This window comes from Heteronotia binoei, chromosome 2, assembly GCF_032191835.1.
Source record: "Heteronotia binoei isolate CCM8104 ecotype False Entrance Well chromosome 2, APGP_CSIRO_Hbin_v1, whole genome shotgun sequence".
NCBI classification, from domain to species: Eukaryota; Metazoa; Chordata; class Lepidosauria; order Squamata; family Gekkonidae; genus Heteronotia; species Heteronotia binoei.
In genome coordinates, this window is record NC_083224.1 from 186,999,660 (window position 1) to 187,020,500 (window position 20,841).

The following is a 20,841-nucleotide window of genomic DNA, read 5'->3' on the forward strand; positions in this document are numbered from 1 at the left end:
CTCCAGGGGAACTGATCTCTGTCACCTGGATATAAGCTGTAATTCCAGGAGATAGCCAGGCCTGACCTGGAGGTTGGCAACCCAGTCCGTCCTGCCACACCACAAGGCAATTCTTGGACTGACAGTTTGGTATGTTCGGAAGTAAACAGCAATTGCAATGCTCCAGCCATCCAGTCAGTACTGAGGGCCAAACGTGGCAAAACCTTTCTATCTCAGCTATGGACATTCTGCTTACATTGAACATATGAACATACGAAGCTGCCTTCTACTGAATCAGACCCTCAGTCCATCAAAGTCAGTATTGTCTTCTCAGACTGGCAGCGGCTCTCCAGGGTCTCAAGCTGAGGTTTTTGACACCTATTTGCCTGGACCCTTTTTTGGAGATGCCAGGGATTGAACCTGGGACCTTCTGCTTCCCAAGCAGATGCTCTACCATTGAGCCACCGTCCCTCCCCTCGGCCTCCAGTCCTTGAATGCAGGATTGTGCATTTCAGAACGAGTGCTTAAAACAGGGTCTGGAGTCAAGACCTGGCAAACTGTCCAGGCACAGACAATACTCCCCCACTAGCCCAGGGTTGCCAAGTCTGGCTCAGGAAATTCTTGGAGATTTGGGGGCGGTGCCTGGGTGACTAATTTCAGTTTCTCCCCCTAGATCTGAGGAAGGGAGCTTGGACTCTTGAAAGTGCGTTCCCTGAATGTCTTGGTGGTTCCTAAGATGTTCAAATTGAGCTGTTTTACTGCAGACCCAAACAGCCCCCCCCCCTCTGAAAAGATCCTAGATTCTCTGAAAGACCCTGCAGCTCCTGAAGGCCCGACAACCCCATCACCCAGCTTGGAGAACGCATTTAAAGCTAAAGTTGCTTTCTTTCCACCTCTTCCTCCCTCCTATTTGCCTGTCTGCCTTCCTGCTCGCAAACCTCTGACATTTATTAAACAGGTTTGGCCACCCCTGCCATAAAGTCTACCCTCCAAAGCAGCCATCGTCTCCGGGGGAACGGATCCGCTTCGACTGGAGATCAGTAGTAATTCCGGGAGATCTCCAGCTCCCACCTGGAGCTGGCAACCTTGTGTCTCCGCCTGGGCGGCGGCCCTGAAACAACGATGCCCTTTCTCTCTCCAGAAAGGCGGAGGAGAGGCGCCGAGACAAGTCAGCATCGCGTTGCTGCGCTTCCGACGTGGGCGAGGAAAGGACGCAGCAGGCCTGGGAGGGGATTCACCCGGAGCTGCGGAGCCAGAAGCAGAGGAAACCCAACAGGGCGGCGGAAACAGCCGCGCTAAGACAGACAAAAAGGGTCGTCGAGGGGCCGCGACCCCTGGCTCGGAGCGCCGCGCTTTGGCGCACGGCGCTTGTTTATGGGGCAGGACGCGCATTTTGCGCAATCAGCCGACTGGGGCTGGGAAAAGGCGAAGGCAGATACGGAGAAAGAGAGCAAGTCTTGCAGCCCCGTGGGTGTCTGGTTACAGATGGGGAAGGGGGGTGGGTGGGTGGGGAGGAAATGGGGAGCCGATGCAAGACAACCGATCCTGGCCAAAATTAGTTTCTTGCCCCCCCTGGCCTACTACAGTTGCCAAGCTCAAGGTGGGACCTGGAGATCTTCCAAATTTCAGACTACAGTCCCTCTGGAGGAAATGGCTGCTTTGGAGGGGGGACTCTGTATGGCATTATAACCCTGCTGAGATCTCTTCCCAAATTCCACCCACCCAAATTTCTAGGAATTTCCCGGCCTGGATTTGGCATCCCTGTGCTCTAACCGGGCAGGGAACGAGGCCTTCCCTTGCAAGCCAAAACCCCTTCCAAAAGACAAACCTTGACTATTACCCAAACGCCTGGCGTCTTCGTTCTGGGTTCCCCCTCCAGTTCAGATCGCAACGGAGGGCCCTCCCCTCTCTCCCCATTGGCTGCTTCACAGGTAGCCTTGCACTGCCGTTGGCCCGTTTCCCTGTCACCCTCCTCTTTTCTCCCCCCCGCACCTCAAGTCTAGGCAGAATTTGAAACTTTTTTTCCCCCCCGATAGGCGTGCGTTGGGCCAGAAAGCATCGGGTTTCAACCTTGGACTCCAGAGCCAGTGCGGTTTGCGCCGGGCAACGAGATTTCTGCAAACAGAGCGGCCGCAGAAACCACCCCGCAGGGCTTTAAAAAAAAGAGCGAGCGAGAGAGAAGACTTATATTTTAAAAGCCCGAGGGGAAAAAAAGGTTTTGCATTTCTCTCTCCCGAGATAGTGGAAAGGGGAGTTTTTGCAGAAACCTTTGCCGTTCCGAAGGTCCGGTTGTCGGCACGTCTGGATGCCCCAGATCAGGTAAGGAGCGTGGCCGGAAGGGGGCCCGGGATGCGAAGCAAAGAGGTGCCGGGGTTCAGCGAGGGGGGGAAACCAGACAGCATTTTCCGGGCCCGCCAGATTTTATCTCTCCCCCCCCCCCCTTCCTTGACGACGAGCCAGCAGCGGAGCGCGTCAGGCAGGAAAAATGCATCTCCGGGCGAATTTCTCCTCCTTATCGCTCTGCTTTCTTTTAAAACCTACACAAAAAAACAAAAACAAAATCCCAAAAGGAGCGCTTTCTCAGACTCAGCCACACGCCGTTCGTGCTTTGGTTTTGTTTTTAAAGTTTCCACTGGACTGGAAAGTTTAAATTGCGCTAGAGGGCAAAAACACTTTGTGCATGCTCAGAAGTTAGCGGCCTTCTGTTAAGGAATCCAGAAAGGTGTGAACAGGGTGGGGGGGGGGGGTTTGCTTGTACAGCAGTTCCATGGGGCCTAAAAAGTCTTATTCCATCTTTAGAGCGGGGAGGGGTCTGCATGCTGGAGAGATTTGAATCAGATACCAGCATCCTCCCGCCCCCCCCCCCCTCTCCATAAGCAAATGACGGCAGTAAACCCGGAGGATTTCCATCTGAGCTTCGTGCCCTTCTGCCTAATATCAGACTGGTTGAGGTTAGTCAAGGGCAGGCCTCATTTGGGGTAGGAGCTCACAGGAGCAGAGCTCCAGAACCTCTAAATTTTATTGTGCTCTTTCTTTCTTACCGCTCCTCCCCCACATACTTGCTTCTGGACTCCATTGTTCAAACCCCCTGGGAGAATTTTGCTGGACTCTTAAGATTCGACAAACTTTCTCATAATTTTCCCCACAAAAAATGGGGAAATAACCGAAATATATAAAGCAGACAGATGGAAATCTTCCTCATGCCACTGTGGCCACAGAGGAAAAAGTAATTTAAAAAGTACGATGGGAGTAAGGTTTGATGATGACAGTTCTAATTCGAGAAGCATTTTAAGGTAGATGCTGAGCTGATATAATTTCAGTACACCTTCTGGTGATGTCGGGGTGTGTGGCATATGAAAATGAGGTGTCCTAATGAGCTTCAGCACCTCTTTTTTCTACGAAATGACACCTGAGAGGAAACACACTCTGCACATTCCCAGAGGCCATATTAGAAATATGTTTTTCCCTCTCCTAAGCAAGGACTTTTGCCTCTGGGGCCAGATTTCTCCTTCCTGTTCTGCCCCATGCCTGACTTCTACATTTCTCCCTTTACAAGATCCACCAAAACAAACAAACAGAAAAGAATACATCTACAGTGGGAAGGGCGGAAACCCCAGAATGTACACACATATCAGAACATGTGTATTTCTCAAATTCCTGACCCTGGAAGCTCGATTAATCAGAAGGGAAACCAGGTAGATCTGTGGTTTAGTTCTCTCTTTTGTCTGCCAGATATGTAAAGCAAACATTGCACAAAGGGTGAATCACTGCTTAGCAACCAAAACAATTTCTCTCCTCTTCCGGTTACAGATATAATGACTTGCTAATGAATTGAGCCAATTTCATTTCAGGGCTGATAATGTAGCAATTCATAGCCTTGAGTTACTGTTATTTTTTAAATTTACATGTGAAGTCTGGTTGCAGTTACTTGGCAATGCCAGGAAAATACTTTGTGCAAGTTCAGGGGCATCATTCTATAGCAGTGGCCAAACTGCAGCTTGGGAGCCACATGTGGCTCTCGCACACATATTGTGTGACTCTTGAGGACCCCCTGCCCCGTTGGTCAGATTGAAGAAGACATTTGTCTCTTTAAATCACTTCTCCAAGCCAAGCCAACTGGCAGCTTGGGAAATACATTTAAAGTTGTTTTCTTTCCACCTCTTCCTCCCTCCCCAGCTATTTTCCTTCCTTCCCTCCCTCAAACACCTGACATTCATGTCTTATGGTTCTCAAACATCTGACATTTATTCTGTGTGGCTCTTATGTTAATCAAGTTTGGCAGCTCCTGTTCTATAGCATCACGTTTTCGATCAAGCCCCGTGGCATTATTGAGGGCTTGGCCCCAGGGATTTGAGCGCAGCGTGGCCCGGCTTGTGGCATTTGCCTTTCCACCACTCTGCCAAAAAGAACTGCCATGCAACATAAATTGAGGGCATGGGAAAATTCACACTGAATCGGATGTAGCTGGCATCATATTCTTCTAGGATCTGATTTTGGTGATCCCTGGAGGTGTTTTTCAGGACTGCGTAGCGTCGGGCCAAGGGAAGGTCCTTGCGAAGCCGAGGCAGCGTCATCGCTTGAGTGGGGTTGCAATGGGATGCTACTACGCCGTCTTGATTTATGGGCCAATCTGTTATGGTGCCTAATATTTCCCCAGCTTGGTGTAACTAATTGGCTCATTAGCGGTGATATTTATGCTACTCTGGAGCCTGACTCCTGAAGAGCGAGGCGCCTCCTTCCCACTGTGACCTGGATTGGCGAGCCGGGCCAGGTTTTCCAGAAGACTCAACCTCTTTGGCACCATACCTGTGTGTCAGGTTGCAGTCACATGGAGTGGTTCTCCTGCCAGTTTGGAATAAAATAAGATGTGAACCTTGGGGAATCCTGGGGTCATTTACTACTTTATTTCTCTGGCTTTGCAGTGTCAGAACTACCGTATTTCATGGAATCAGACCAAAGGTCCTTCCAACCCAGAATTCTGTTTCCTACAGCAATTATCTTGATGCTTCCACAAAGCCCAAAATCTGGTTGCCAAATGGGATGGCCTTAGAACAACAGAATCACAGAGCTGGGAGGAGCCATACAGGCCCTCAAGTCCAACCCCTTGCTCAATGCAGGATCAGCCTAGAGCAGGGATGGCCAAACTGCAGCGCAGGAACCACACGTGGCTCTTTCACACACGTTGTGTGGCTCTCGAAACTCCCACTGTCCGGCAGCTTGGAGAATGCATTTAAACTTAAAGTTGCTTTCTTTCTACCTCCACCTCTCCCCTCCCTCCCTACATCTGACATTTATTCTGTTACGTTGCTCTTACGTTAAGCAAGTTTGGCCACCCCTGGCCTAGAGCATCCCTGACAAGTGTTTGTCCAGCTGCTGCTTAAAGACTGCCGGTGAGGGGGAGCTCCCCATCTCCCTCAATAGCTGATTCCACTGCTGAACAGCTCTTCCTGTAAAGGGGTTTTTCCTAATATCCAGCCGATACCTTCCCACCCTTATTTAGACTCATTATTGCAAGTTCTCTCCTCTGCTGCCTACAGGAACAGCTCCCTGCCCTCCTCTAAGTGACAACCCTTCAAATACTTCAAGAGAGCAATTGCGTCGCCTGTCAACCTCCTCTTCTCCAGACTGGACATTCCCAAATCCCTCCGCCTTCCTCGTGGGCATGGTCTCCAGGCCCCTGACCATCCTCTTTATTTTTATTTACTTATTTTTGCTGAACTGCACACAATGCTCCAGGCGCGGCCTGACCAATGCAGTGTACAGTGGGACTAGGACCTCTTTCGATTTGAATGTTATGCTTCTGTTGATACACCCTGAGATCACATTAGCCTTTTTTGTCGCTGCACCACACTGGCTGCTCATATTTAACTTGCACTCCACCCGTGCCCAGTAGTGTATCCCCCACCTGGTATGCGTGTTGTTTTGTCACCCAGACGTAGAACTCGGCACTTATCCTTGTTAAATTGCATCTTGTTCGCATCCTTCTCTTTTTCCAGGGTATTCAGATCTTGTTGAATTCTGTCCCTGTCTTCTGGTGTTTATTTATTTATTTATCTATTCTATGATTTGTATCCCGCCATTCCCACAAAGATGGCTCAGGGCGGCTCACAACAGACGATAAAACAGAATTTAAATTAATGTTTACATATATAAGCAGTTTAAAAAGTCAGAACATTTAAAACCTTAAAACCTTAACATCAAATCTTATACAATATAATTAACAGGAGTCTAGTAAGCTACATTTGCTTCCCAGTTAAGTGTAGGCTAGCCGGAAGAGGGTTGTCTTACAGGCCCTGCGGAACTGAATAAGGTCCCGCAGGGCCCTCACCTCCTCCGGCAGCTGGTTCCACCATGTAGGGGCCATTGTGGAAAAGGCCCTGTCTCTAGTTGACTTAAGACGGACTTCTTTAGGCCCGGGGATAGTGAGAAGGTTTTGGGTTCCCGACCTCAGTACTCTCTGGGGAACGTGTGGGGAGAGACGGTCCTTCAGGTAGGCAGGTCCCAGGCCATATGCTGCTCCTCCCTCAGAGGTGTGTTTGCCGCTCCTCCCTCAGAGGCAGGCCATGGCAAACCACCTCTGAAGGTGTCTTGCCTTGAAAACTCTGCGGGGGTTGCCATATGCTGATGGCACTTTCCATCACCGGAGACCCAAAGATGCAGACTAAAACTCAAACTGAAATGTCAGGTCAACGCCTGGAGAACTGGTAACCCTAAAGTCTTCTAGGTGAGGTGACTGAAAGGGGATTTATTATTGATAGCAGTTCAGCCAGGGTGGTGTAAGAGCGACAGATCAAGATACGGGTTCAAATCCCAACACTGCCTCGATGACAGCAACACTTTCTCCATCTAAATGTGCCTCACGGGTAGGGCTGCCAACTTTCAGTTGGGAAAAGCAGGAGATTTGGGGGGTGGAGCCTGGGGAGGAAGGGGTTTGGGGAAGGGGAACAATGTCAGAGTCCACCCTCCAAGGCAGCCATTTTCTCCTGGGGAACTGATCCGTCACCTGGAGATCAGTTGTAATGCCAGGAGAGCTTCAGGCCCTACCTGGAGGTCGGCAATCCTGTTGCAGGGTTGTTGGGAGGCTCAAATTAGAAAGGGAGGAAACATACACATAAGAGCATGGAGCTGGGATCACTGTGGGATGCGGGGGGCAGCTGTGAATTTCTTGCATTGTGCAGGGGGTTGGATTAGATGAGCCTTGGTGTTCCCTTCTCCACTTTATCCTAGCAACGATCCTGTGAGGTAGGTTAGGCAGAGTGAATGACTTCAAGGGTAACTACACGATAGGCATGTTGAGCACCCCCAGACAGAAGGGCTTGGTGAAACAAATAAGGAAATGGCTGCCTGGTTAGCCGGGAACAAGGGGTAATATTGCCGGATCTCCCAATTGGCTCAGAACTTCAGACTTAAGACCATAAGAGAAGCCATGTTGGATTCGGCCAATGGCCCATCCAGTCCAACACTCTGTGTCACATAAGAGAAGTCATGCTGGATCAGGCCAGTGGCCCATCCAGTCCAACACTCTGTGTCACATAAGAACATAAGAGAAGCCATGTTGGATCAGGACAATGGCCCATCCAGTCCAACACTCTGTGTCACATAAGAACATAAGAGAAGCCATGCTGGATCAGGCCAGTGGCCCATCCAGTCCAACACTCTGTGTCACATAAGAACATAAGAGAAGCCATGTTGGATTAGGCCAATGGCCCATCCAGTCCAACACTCTGTGTCACACAGTGGCCAAACCCAAGTGCCATCAGGAGGTCCACCAGTGGGGCTATAAACCCTCCCACTGTGCCCCCCCCCCCCCCCGCAAGCACCAAGAATACAGAGCATCATTGCCCCGGACAGAGAGTTCCAACAATAAGAAGGTGGAGCTGAAGAGCTAAGGGGAGGGGACTGCAGAGCCAGGGGTGGCACTTCGAAGGCTGGGGTGGGGCCTAGTGACACATGACAGGTCAGCGGAAGCATTGGGCTGTGTCATGTAACATAAGAGGTGGGACTCACTGGACACAGAGGCGGGCTCTCACCCAAACTTTATTTCCTTTTTATTCCTCCTCCGTCACATTTCTGTCCTGCCCTTCTTCCAAGGAGTTCAAGCACTTGCATGGTCTCCCCACCCTCACAACAACCCTGCAAAGTAGGTTGAAAAGAGGGGGATTGACCCAAAGACACCCAGGAAGCTTCAGGACTGAGCAGGGGATCTGAACCCATGAACCGGTGGATTTTCATCTAAAACCTTGGGAAGTGACAACTCTCTTGGCAAGATGAAGGATCCCAAGATAAGCCCCTTGGCAAAATAGGCAGTCTTTGCTCACTTTCTGTCTCTCTCTGGGAGCTCCTCCTTTTGCCTTCTGTCCCTTCTCCCCTTGGCAGTCTTGACCAGTAAATTATTCAAGCTCTTTTTTGTGTTGCTGCATGAAAAATTCATCCCTGTCATCGAGAGAGTTGTGTCTGCGCGGCGGGGTTTACGATTGCAAGCCACAGAAGTTGGCGGGTGCCTCCGTAACTGAGCCCGAGATCATCACAAGCAGATATACGGGCCCAGCAGCCTTCAGAAGAAATTGGAAGGGAAGGAGAAAGCGTTTGTGTGTGTGTTGGTAGAGGGGGATATCAGCTTAACAGAGTGCATTCGCACACACTAAATATCATGGTTTGCAACTGGATTTTTACTGTGCAAGAATCAGCTTGCAAACAGTCACTGTGTGAAAGTACCCAGCGTATACTCACCTAAAGGTGAGTCTCCCCCTCGGAGATTACAATCTACCTTTTCGAGTTAGAGGGAGATGGTGCAGATAGGACGGGCTATTGGGTGCTCAGAGAAGAGCCATTCCACTATCCCATGTTGTTCTCTTCCCCCTCTTTCCCTCATATTGTCCCCTCCCAGAATGTAATCTGATCCAGGAGAGATGTCAACTGAGGGGTGACATGATCCAGGTTTACAAAATTATGCATGGTATAGAGAGGTAGAGAAAGAAACACTTTTCTCCTTTTCTCACAGTACAAGAACTCATGGGCACTCAATGAAATTGCTGAGCAGCTGGGTTAGAACAGATAAAAGGAAGAACTTCTTCACCCAAATGCATGGAATTCACTGCCACAGGAGGTGGTGGCGGCTACAAGCCAAGAATCCCAGCTACAAATACAAGTTGATGGGGTGTGAACTGGCAGAGACAGACCAAGAGAGAGATCTTGGGGTCATGGTAGATAATTCACTGAAAATGTCAAGACAGTGTGCGTTTGCAATAAAAAAGGCCAACGCCATGCTGGGAATTATTAGGAAGGGAATTGAAAACAAATCAGCCAGTATCATAATGCCTCTGTATAAATCGATGGTGCGGTCTCATTTGGAGTACTGTGTGCAGTTCTGGTCGCCGCACCTCAAAAAGGATATTATAGCATTGGAGAAAGTTCAGAAAAGGGCAACTAAAATGATTAAAGGGCTGGAACACCTTCCCTATGAAGAAAGGTTGAAACGCTTAGGGCTCTTTAGCTTGGAGAAACGTCGACTGAGGGGTGACATGATAGAAGTTTACAAGATAATGCATGGGATGGAGAAAGTAGAGAAAGAAGTACTTTTCTCCCTTTCTCACAATACAAGAACTCGTGGGCATTCGATGAAATTGCTGAGCAGACAGGTTAAAACGGATAAAAGGAAGTACTTTTTCACCCAAAGGGTGATTACCATGTGGAATTCACTGCCACAGGAGGTGGTGGCGTCCACAAGCATAGCCACCTTCAAGAAGGGGTTAGATAAAAATATGGAGCAGAGGTCCATCAGTGGCTATTAGCCACAGTGTGTGTGTGTGTGTATATATATATATATATATATATATATATATATATATATATATATATATATATATTTGGCCGCTGTGTGACACAGAATGTTGGACTGGATGGGCCATTGGCCTGATCTAACATGGCTTCTCTTATGTTCTTATGTTCTTATGGCTTCAAGAGGGGATTGGATAAACATCTGAGCAGAGGTCCATCAGTGGCTATTAGCCACAAGGTATAGATGGAACTCTCTGTCTGGGACATGTGATGCTTTGTATTCTTGATGCTTGGGGTGGGGAGCCTTCTAGTGTCCTAGCCCCACTGGTTGACCTGATGGCACCTGGTATTTTTGGCCACGGCGTGACAGACTGTTGGACTAGATGGGCCACTGGCCTGATCCAGCGTGGCTTCTCTTATGTTCTGAAACCGCAGCAGTTATTTTCAGTGCTAGGATTTAGCTGCGGAACATGGGTGGGGAGATCAAGATGACCTCTGTGGTGCCCTAAAACACACGAAGACGGGAAGTTATAAGCTTGATCTCATCTACTCAGATTGGCTGCAGCTCTCCAGAGTCTTATGTAGAGGTCCTTCACACCACTTCCTACCAGTCGTATTTCACTGGAGATTCCAAGGATTGAACCTGTGACCTTCTGCATGCCAAGCAGATGCTTTACCACTCAGCCATGGCCCTTCTCTTAGAGCACCAAGTAGCTTCCTCATCCTGATCCCGCCCCCACCACAGGATCAATCTAGTACACATTTATCAACCCTTTGTCTAAGGAGCTCATAGTTCTGCTTTCCCTGTTTGATCCTCACAACAACGCTGGGATGTAGGGTTGCCTGGTCTGTGTTGGAAAATACCTGGAGACTTTGGGGATGGATCCGGGAAAGGGCGGTGCTTTGGGAGGGGAGGGGCCGCAGCAGGGTACAATGCCATAGAATCCGCCCTTCAAAGCAGCCATTTTCTCTAGGGGAGCAATATAAGATAACCACCGGAAGCAATAAAACTTTCATGCAAAGCGTATAAATATGCATTTTGAGTGAAGTAAAACAAAACAAAACTAAGGAACACTGAACATTCTTGAAATTTTTCCCACAAAGTCTCTCAACAGTCGTAAAGAATGAAAGCCTCATTAAGTCCAAATAAGACTTAATGAAGACGTGGGTGAAGTCTTTAATTTCTTCGTGTTCCACTCGTGATGGTACAGAGAGAATAAGGAACTGCTTTTAAAAGGACTCCTCACGGTTTCAATAGTTCTTCCGCTAAAGGGGTTAGAGTTAGAGTTCCACTAAAGGGGTTAGGCGAGAGACATTGTCTATGCGGGTCAAGCTCACCGGATTCCATCCAGCATATTTTATTGAACTGCCAACTGTATACTAATCTCCAGAAGGTTCTGGTAGATAGTCTTTCCTTGCCGTCCTACGTTCAAGAAAATAGAATTGATTGCCGTTTCCTATTAAATGACAACATAATATCACAAAAGCTGTTGCTGTTTCTTGGCTGAAATTGTTAAAAATTACTCCAAGCAGGTTTTATTGTGATCTTAATCTTAGTTTAGCCTTTTATGCTTTGAACAGACATATCTGATTGTGGTTTAGTTGACAAGTCTCTGTATATCTCTTTTCGTTATGCCAATAAAGGTGTGATTGGATTGGAATAGTTCTTCCTCAGCCTCTTTCTCCAGATGTTAAACGGAGCCGCAGCTCTACTCTTTGCAACATGGATCCATGCGTGCTCTAATTTGCTGCTACCAGTAGAGCCGGTATCATGAGTGAAACACTAAGAAATTAAAGAGTTTACCCACGTCTTTGTTACGTCCTATTTGAAGAGGCTATCATTCTTTGTGACTGTTGAGAGACTTTTGTGGGAAAAATTTCAAGAATGTTCAGTGTTCCTTAGTTTTGTTTTTGTTTTACTTCACTAAAAACTCATATTTACACATTTTGCGTGAAAGTTTTATTGCTTCCGGTGGTTATCTTCACACTAGCTCCAGTTGTATTTACCGTTTTCTCTAGGGGAGCTATCTCTGCCAGCTAGAGATCAGCTGTAAAAGTGGGAGATCTCCAGGCCCTACCTGGAAGCTGGCAACCCTACTGGGAGGCAGGCCAGGCTGAGGGAGTGACAGGTCCAAGGTCACCCAGATGGCATCCTGGTCTCCCAGATTGGAGTCTTTTTTAAAAATTAAAACTTTAGAAATGACAGGTTTCACTATACAAGTTACACATTTCTCATTTGGGGCTCCCAAGGTGGGCTCCCAAGGTGGGAGCACATTCAGCCGGGACTTCGGGCGCTGCACTGGCTGCCAATATCCTACCGAGTTCGATACAAGGTGCTGGTTATTACCTTTAAAGCCCTATATGGTCTAGGACCTGCCTACCTGAGGGACCGTCTCTCCCCGCATGTTCCCCAGAGAGCACTGAGATCGGGATCTCAAAATCTTTTGGTTGTCCCCGGGCCAAAGGAGGCCCGCTTGAAGATCACAAGAGACCGGGCCTTCTCTGTAATGGCTCCATTTTGGTGGAACCAGCTGCCGGAGGAGGTAAGGGCCCTGCGGGATCTCACCCAATTCCGCAGGGCCTGTAAGACAGTCCTCTTCCGGCTGGCCCACAACTAACGGCCCTGTATACCGACTACCGAATGCTGTATATTGTATACTGAATTTTTACCTGAAGCTGAATGGAGTGTAGCTTTACGACTGCTGGCTGTTTTAATTATGTATAGTTATAACAAATGTTTTATTTTAATTATATATTGTGAATTGTTAATTTAAAGTGTAATTTTATACTTTTATGTTAGTTTTATATATGTTGTAAGCCGCCCTGAGCCACTCGATGGGAAGGGCGGGATATAAATCCCAGATAAATAAAAAAAAAAAATAAATAAATTTGTCAGCTAACGGGGCCACAAAACTTTAAATGAGGTCAGATCTACTGTTTTGCTTTTAACTATTCATCATTTGGATCATTTGGTATAGGGGTGACCAAACTGCAGCTCGGGAGCCACATGTGGCTCTTTTACGCATATTATGTTGCTCTTGAAGGCCCAACTGCACCATTGGTCAGCTTGGCATTTGTCTTTTTAAATCACTTCTCCAAGCCAAGCCAGCTGGCAGCTTGGAGAATGCATTTAAAGTTGCTTTCTTTCCACTTCTCCATCCCCCATTTTCCTTCCTTCCTGTCTTGCAGCTTTCAAACATTTGATGTTCATGTCTTGTGGTGCTCAAACATCTGGTGTTTATTTTACATGGCTCTTACATTAAGCAAGTTTAGCCACCCATGATCTGGTATTGTTTGCATGTTTCATTAAAAAAAGAAAAGCAGTCCAACTCCCGCCCCGCCCCGCCCCCGGATCTAGTACAGGGGTCCCCAACCTTTTGGAGCTTGCAGGCACCTTTGGAATTCTGACACAGCATGGTGGGCACAGCCACAAAATGGCTGTTGCAGGAGGCGGAGCCAGCCACAAGATGACTTCTGCCACAGTTCAACTTCAGTCACAGTATGAAGATCTTTGTCCTGTGGCAGCAGCTGCTGCCAAAGCAACATTTTTAGAAATCTGCAGTCGATCAAATCTCCAGTGGCCAATCAGAAGCCTTGCTCGGCAAAAGCCTCACTTGCCCCACCCCTTTAAAAATCACTTGGTGGCCACCAGGAAAGGTGTCGGCAGGTACCTCTGTCCTAGTCTAACACTCCAGCCAGTTAACCATGTTGGTATACTAGACTGAAGACCCCTAAATAGGGATGATCACATGTTCACTGTTTAGTTCCTTTTGACCTTTCTTCATGCTTTGTTAATGGTTTCGGTTCTCTGTGTTTTATTGTATGGCTTCTAGATTTGTTTGTTTGATATCCCCAGTATTCAGTACAGGGCTTTTTTGTAGCAGGAACTTCTTTGCATATTAGATCACACACCCCAATGTAGCTTACAGTAGGCCCTGTAATAAGAGCCCCGTAAATTCTTGGAGGACTGGCTACATCAGGGGGGTATGGCCTAATATGGCCCTGGCTACATCAGGGGGGTATGGCCCTGACAACATATGTCATATATAGAGATAATAGAGCTAGCTTGGTATAGTGATTAGAGGGTTGGACCAGGACCTGCAAGACCCAGGTTCAAATCTTCTGCCATGGAAGCTTTCTGGGTGACCTTGGGCTAGTCACACACTTTTCAACCTAACCTATCTCACAGGGTTGTTGGGAGGATAAAATGGAGAAGAGGAGAACAATGTAAACTATGGGGGGCATTTGGGGAGAAAAGTGGGGTACAGATAAAGTACCATATTTTTCGGACCATAAGACGCACTTTCCCCCCCCAAAAAAGTGGGGGGGAAAGTGCGTGCGTCTTATGGTCCGAATACTAAAAGATGAGGGGGGGAGGGGCCTGCAGCCCCCGGGAGACAAGCGGCGAGATCGCTCCCTCTGCCCCCATCGCCAACCCAGCACTTCGCAGGGAGTGATCTCGCCGCTTGTCTCCCAGCCAGGCGTGCTTCCCCCCCGCGCCTGCGTGCCTGGCTGGGAGACAAGCGGCGAGATCGCTCCCTGCGAAGTGCTGGGTTTGCGGTGGGGGCGGAGGGAGTCGCCGCTTGTCTCCCAGCCAGGCACCTGCGTCTTATGGTCCAGTGCGTCCTATGGACCGAAAAATAAATAAATGTATACTGCTAATACGTTGCTGTTCAAACAGGTGGTGCTCAGATGCAGAAATATCACGAGGAAGTTTGGCATCAAAAATTAGAAAAGGGAGAGCTAGAGAATTCTGAGCAGGCCAGGGTGACCTAGCGAGGAAATAAAAACTAATTCCCACTGAAATCTGGGAGTTGGCAATCAAAACAGCCTCTGGGCGTGTGCAGAGTTCCAATTCTCCAATTTTATTATGGTCAGTTGATCAGCAATAACAATATACAAAATCTCATAGCCACAGACCACAGTTTCTCACTACATGAAAGCATTCTCATATTCAAGTTCCACCAGTGGCATCATTAACCCTCTCTACTTTGTTAAAAACTTCTGCATATTTATGGCTAAAAAAACAATATTTTGCTACTGACTGTATTACAGACTTAGTATCTCCCAATCAGTATTGCAGTAGCACGACATCTGTAAATATCAGTGTTCCCACTTACAAAGTACTGTACGGATGGGCACCCAAACTGGGTGGTATTTTTGTATTATTATGTATGTGTGCTCACACACCTGGAAGTCATGGCAACCTCTAGTGACTGGAGGCCTGATGGATATTCAGGGAGGTGGCTGAATAAAGCCTGTCCTTGTCTTCCTGACTGCTGGTATTCCTTTGGAGGTCTACTGAATACTTGGTAGGCTCCAACATTTGAAGGGAACAGTCCTCAAAGCCTCAAGAATATGGCTTTGTGCTGGCATGGAGCCGCCCCCCCATGTCTCCTTTTAGTACTTAACCCCGTCCACCTTCAGTTTCACCTTCACCTCCATGTCCCCTCTGGGCGTTCGAATTCTCAGCCTTATCAAAGCCACCCCAATCCAGCCTGTAGATGCAAAGACGGAAAGCCAGGACCCTTCAGGCAGGGAGATAACCCAGCTAAAACTGGTCCATATTGCAAAAGAGTGCGATGCTACTGTAGTGCCCCCCGGGTTGCAGTTATTCTGCTATCAGAGGAGCACCAAACCTCAGTCCAAGGGAGATTAAAAAACAACGCGAGTCCTTTTATCCGTCCGGGCATCGCTACTAAGTCTTACATTTCCTCCGTTTCCCTGTAATCGCCTTGATGTGCATATGATTGCAAAGCTGCATTTCTCCCCCTTCCCTGTTAAAAAAAACAACAATTTTAAAAAAGGATAGAACACAGCTGGAACCGTGAGCCGCACCAGAAAGAAGCTGGCTGCTTTGTTGTTTGTGCAGTCTTCAGCCCAGCGGAAGAGATGTGGGTCGGGCAATCTGTTTGTCAGGAAAACAGATTTTCTGTTAAAAAGTAATAAATAATTGAGAGGGCGGGGAGGCAGGAGAGGCGATGCGCAGAGCTCTCCAACAGACACCAGCTAACTTCTGAAGAGGGAGAGACGGTTTTTTGGACACAAAGGCACACTGAGAACGGTTTGACTGGAATTATCTGACAAAGGAGGAAGCCAGCGTCTGGCTCCAAAATTTAGCAATCCAGATTTCAAATAGTGCTTGACAACATTCTGAGCAGCCCACTGACCAATGAGGTGGTCATGGCTTGGTTCCTGGGCTCATGATATGAGCCCCGGTCGGGTTGCCAGCCTCCAGGGCTGCGATCACACATGCTAAATAATGCAAGTTTCTTTTTTTCCCCCAGTTAATATATTTTATTTTATATAAACCAACAGAGAAAAAGGTAAAATAAGGCAGAAATACCACAATGGCTCATTTATACATAAACAATGATATGAACATATGAAGCTGCCTTATTCTGAATCAGACCCTCGGTCCATCAAAGTCAGTATTGTCTACTCAGACTGGCAGCGGCTCTCCAGGGTCTCAAGCTGAGGTTTTTCACACCTATTTGCCTGGATCCTTTTTAGTTGGAGATGCCGGGGATTGAACCTGGGACCTTCTGCTTACCAAGCAAATGCTCTACCACTGAGCCACCATGCCTCCCCTAATTTGGCCAACAAAAACATAAAAATCAGTAAGTGAGAGAAGCCATAAGTGTTATCTAATGAATTGTAAATGAGAATGTTTTTCTGTCTATAAAATTGCTGAACAGATCTTACATTGTTAAGTGCAAGTTACTTATGTACTTTTGATTTTGGTCTAAACTATATCTAAATACATTTACATTCCTAACATTCTTGAAAATTCTGGTGTTTCTGATGTTAGGTCATTATAAGCATGAACATTTTTAATATATGCTACTCGATTCTGTCTCTTAATCCTTTTGGACTTTATCATTTTATTCTTATTTTAGTCTTTAAAAATTTGCAACCTAATTCTGGTCAATATATGAAAAAATATATTCAATTTTTCTTCGAAATTCAGATTCTGATCTATTGTGCCGGTAGTATGTTAGCTTTGCCATGGTCATATCATCAGCTAGCTTATTTTTCCAATCAATCAATTCAGGGCAAGTTTCAGCTTTCCGTTTTGATGCAAGTACCACTCTTGCCGCTGTCACCATATATTTAAATAGTTCATTATGAATTTTTGATCGCTTTGTGATACTATGTTTAATTAACGTTTTCTGGATTCATCGGGCTGCTATCGTACACATGAAATAATGCAGTTTCAATCCACTTCCCGTGCTCTTTCCAAATGGATTTGACTGTTGGAAAGTGGATTGAAACCACATTATTTTGTGTGTGTGATTGCAGCCCATGGAGCGACAACTGATCTCCGGATGACAGATCATCAAGCCCTGGAGAAAAATGGCTGCTTTGGAGAGTGGGCTCTCTGGCATTACACCCAGCTAAGGGACCTCTCCTCCCTAAACCCCACTGTCCCCAGAGTCTACCCACCCCCTGATCTCCAGGGATTTCTCAACTCAGAGTTGGCAAATCTCGGGCTCCTGAACATCCTGAGTTCAATCCCCAGCAGCTCCAGTTAATGTGTTTCAGGTACCAGGTGCTGGGACAGACATTTGCTGAGACTCCTACTGCCATTGTCAATGAAGACAGCTACTGGAAATACAGCTTCACCTAGGGTTATCAGCCCTGGGCTGGGCTGGGCAGGGACAGCCTTAGGGCGCGTGATACTTTAGGCAGGCCTGCTACCCTCCCCCATGGCACTGCCCCCCTCCGCAGAGTTGCCCCATGGTGCTGTGTCTCATCGCCCACGCAGCAAGGGAGGAGAGATGGAGGCGGGAAAGACAGTGAGAGAGCAGGGAAGGCGGTAGGAGAACGAGAAAGCTGGCGTGAGAGTGGGGAAGCCAGTGCGAGAACAGGGAAGGTGGCATGAGAGTGGGGAAGGCCTCTGTGAGTCATGTGGGGGTGCCAAAGGCCAGCACCCTAGGCAAACGCCTAATTTGCCTAGTGGAAGGACTGTCCCTGGCCCTGGATTGGGAAATCCCTGGAGATTTAGGGAGCGGAACTTAGATAGGTGAGAGCTCTCAGTGCAATATGATGTCACAGAGCACATCTTCCAAAGCAGCCGTTTTCTCCAGCAGAACTGATCTCTTTAACCAGGCAACCTAGAGTCGCCAGGTCTGATATTTGGGGGGTGGAGCCTAGGGAGGGCGGGGTTTGGGGCAGTAGTAAATTCTAGGAGATCTCCAGCCACTATGTGGAGATTTGGAAACCTGCCACACAGCTAGGAACTGAGGGGAACCTTCCCTTCACATCTGATCAAAACACAGAGTGGGGAACTAGCCACACTTTGTGCAGACTGTACCTCAGGAATCCACCCCGGAGGGACAAAACAACACTTTATTGAGGGAGGGGAGTAAATCACCGGGTCTTTCCTGAACCGTTTCCTTCCCAGACAGACCCTCCGGTAGCTGGCCTTCTTTGCCATATACCTGTCCAAGCCGAGAATAAGACAGGCCCCGTTAAGCGGGCGCCAGTAATTTTACAATTTTGTTTTATTAGGAAACCGTAGGGGATTCGGCTCAGAAACTCCGGATGTTAAAAATCAATGTTTTCACATAAAAGGCAACTCATAGAAACCTTTGTGTTTTCCAGGGGGCCGTAAATACCAGCGGATAGAACAATCCCGCTCCGCTTGGGCTTTCTCCTTTGGCGTGCGCCATTAAAAATGCACTTAATTTGTGGTTCCCTGGAATCTCCCCCTAGCTATTCCATTTCTAGGCCATATGCTGTACAGGCCTCAGTTCCTCAAGTTGGCAACTCCCTGCCACCTCAGGTTTGCCAGCACCTTCTGCTCCCACTCCCCATTCTTCACCGCAAGGCACCCAGTTACACATTTTTCTTCTTGAATATTTGATTTGGGGGGCAATCCTTTCTGCTTACGGGACCTTAATTTGTTCATGTTTTTCCTGAATTTGGCTTTTGGGACAAGGTTGGCAGGATCTTAGGGCAAAGTACTGTCAGCATCTATCAAAGCTGAGGAATTTAGCTTCAAAAGCAAGGGGAACAACAACGAGGACTGGCTTTGAGCGGGAATAAAGTTTGTGGGGGAAATTGTGGCGCAAAGGATGCTAAATCCTCAGGCCTGCCTGAATGCCAGTTTTGTGGGAGCAACCAGCGCAATAACTCCGTGTGCAATAAACAATCAAAGAAACAGTAATCTGGATTTGCCAAATATTAATTGGACTATGGAAACTTCCGGTCCTGTTTGTTTTCCCCCACAATGTGCTTTTGTCTCTGAACATCTCTTGACTTGAAAACCCTACAGCGGGGTGACAAACTCATTTGTTATGAGGGCCAAATCCGACATAAATGAGCCCTTGTCGGGCCAGGCCATGCCTGTTGTAAAATTTAATGCTAGGCAGTGAAGATATAAAATTTATAAAGGATTCAAACACAATTACACTTTTTTTTTTGAAAAAACTTAAAATAAAATATGGATAAAAGATAAGCACTCTTGGCAATATTTTGTTTATTTAACAGTTTCTGATAACACACACCTCTTGCTCTGAATTACTGAATTATTGCATAAAAATCTGGATACAATGTCTGTGCTGTAGCAGTATTGAGTATGCTGTTCAGGCGTTGTTCGTGGTCAGTGCTTTGAGCCTGAGACTCAGGGGAAAATATGAAATGGCTGGGCTTTGCAAGTTGTTGCACATAAATTGCTTCGTGCGCTAGTCAGCCAATGAAGAAAATAGAGGCTTTGCTCTGCAGCTCCTGTGCAATTGAGTGAGCCTGGCAAAGTAAGCTGTGATGCAGAAGGAAGCAAGAGAGAGAGAAGGAAGCAGATGACATTGAGTTGCTCACAGGCCTGATAGGAGCCCTCTTGGGGGCATGATTTGGCCCTTGACACCCTGCCTTACAGAGTCACCGTAAGTCAGCTGCGACTCGACAACACTTTCCACCAATAATCTGTATTTGTTCCTGTTTCCAGAAAAGATGGACACCTTCAGCACAAAGAATCTGGCTCTCCAAGCGCAGAAAAAGCTCCTGAGCAAGATGGCGTCCAAGAACATGGCAAGCATTTTCATTGATGACACCAGCAGCGAGATTCTGGATGAGCTGTACCGGGTAACCAAGGAATTCACCCGTAACCGCAAGGAAGCCCAGAAGATCATCAAAAATTTGATCAAGATCGTCATGAAGTTGGGCATCCTCTACCGCAACGGACAGTTCGGTGCGGATGAGCTGCTGCTGATGGACCGTTTCCGCAAGAAGGTCCACACCCTGGCCATGACTGCTGTCAGCTTCTACCAAATTGACTTCACCTTTGACTGCCGGGTCATGTCCAGCATGCTCAACGAGTGCCGGGACCTCCTGCATCAGGCAGTCAACACCCACCTCACCGCCAAGTCCCACAGCCGCATCAACCACGTCTTCAACCACTTTGCGGACTACGAGTTCCTCTCGGCACTCTATGGACCTTCCGAGCCGTACCGCACACACCTGCAGAGGATCTGCGAAGGGCTCAACCAGATGCTTGATGAGGACAAAATATGAGCATCAAAAGTCACACCGGCTTTGGCAGACTCTGTTTCGGGCACGAGCCGAAGGAACATCAAGAGACCGTTGACTTTGACGGCATCCACTTTGTCCGCCTCTGTCTTTATCCGGTGCTAAAATCTCATCTTTCTTTGTAGCATTTCAGGACTCCTTGCTCCAATGGTGGCAGCTGGAATCTCTTCTTTTTCCCTCCCCTCAAATTAAATTCGTTCTGCAAACAGCTTGCCTCTCCATCAGATGGAACCAAGGGAAGGGAAACAGGAGCATCTGTGGATTTGCTAATCTTGGGCCTTAAATAAAAGTCACCTTTATTTGCAATGAAGGTGCACGTAATCTGACATGCTGGCCTGTATCTTACCACTCCGCACAGTCTGAAGCCTTCCTTTTTGGCAAAGGGGCCTCCTTTCAGTGGTGGAAGCTGAAGAGAGTCTTTTATTGGACAAAGGCTCCAGATTGGGCTGGGGGGAGTGGTACAGTATGAGCCTGTGTCTTCAGCAGCAGCCAGCCAGATGCCCCTAGCAACAGCATTCCTTTGTGGCTTGTTCCCGGCATGTGGAATGTGACAGG

General features: G+C 47.7%; 1 protein-coding gene across 1 annotated transcript; it reads left to right on the top strand.

Annotated features, from left to right (window-relative positions):
• The first annotated feature begins 1,981 nt into the window (after positions 1 to 1,981).
• Positions 1,982 to 20,590, top strand: TNFAIP8L1 (TNF alpha induced protein 8 like 1). The gene is made up of 2 exons (XM_060233401.1): positions 1,982 to 2,298; positions 19,706 to 20,590. Exon 2 carries the CDS (start codon positions 19,711 to 19,713, stop codon positions 20,269 to 20,271), a length of 561 nt encoding a protein of 186 aa, XP_060089384.1. The 5' UTR covers positions 1,982 to 2,298; positions 19,706 to 19,710; the 3' UTR covers positions 20,272 to 20,590.
• Positions 20,591 to 20,841: the final 251 nt, after the last annotated feature.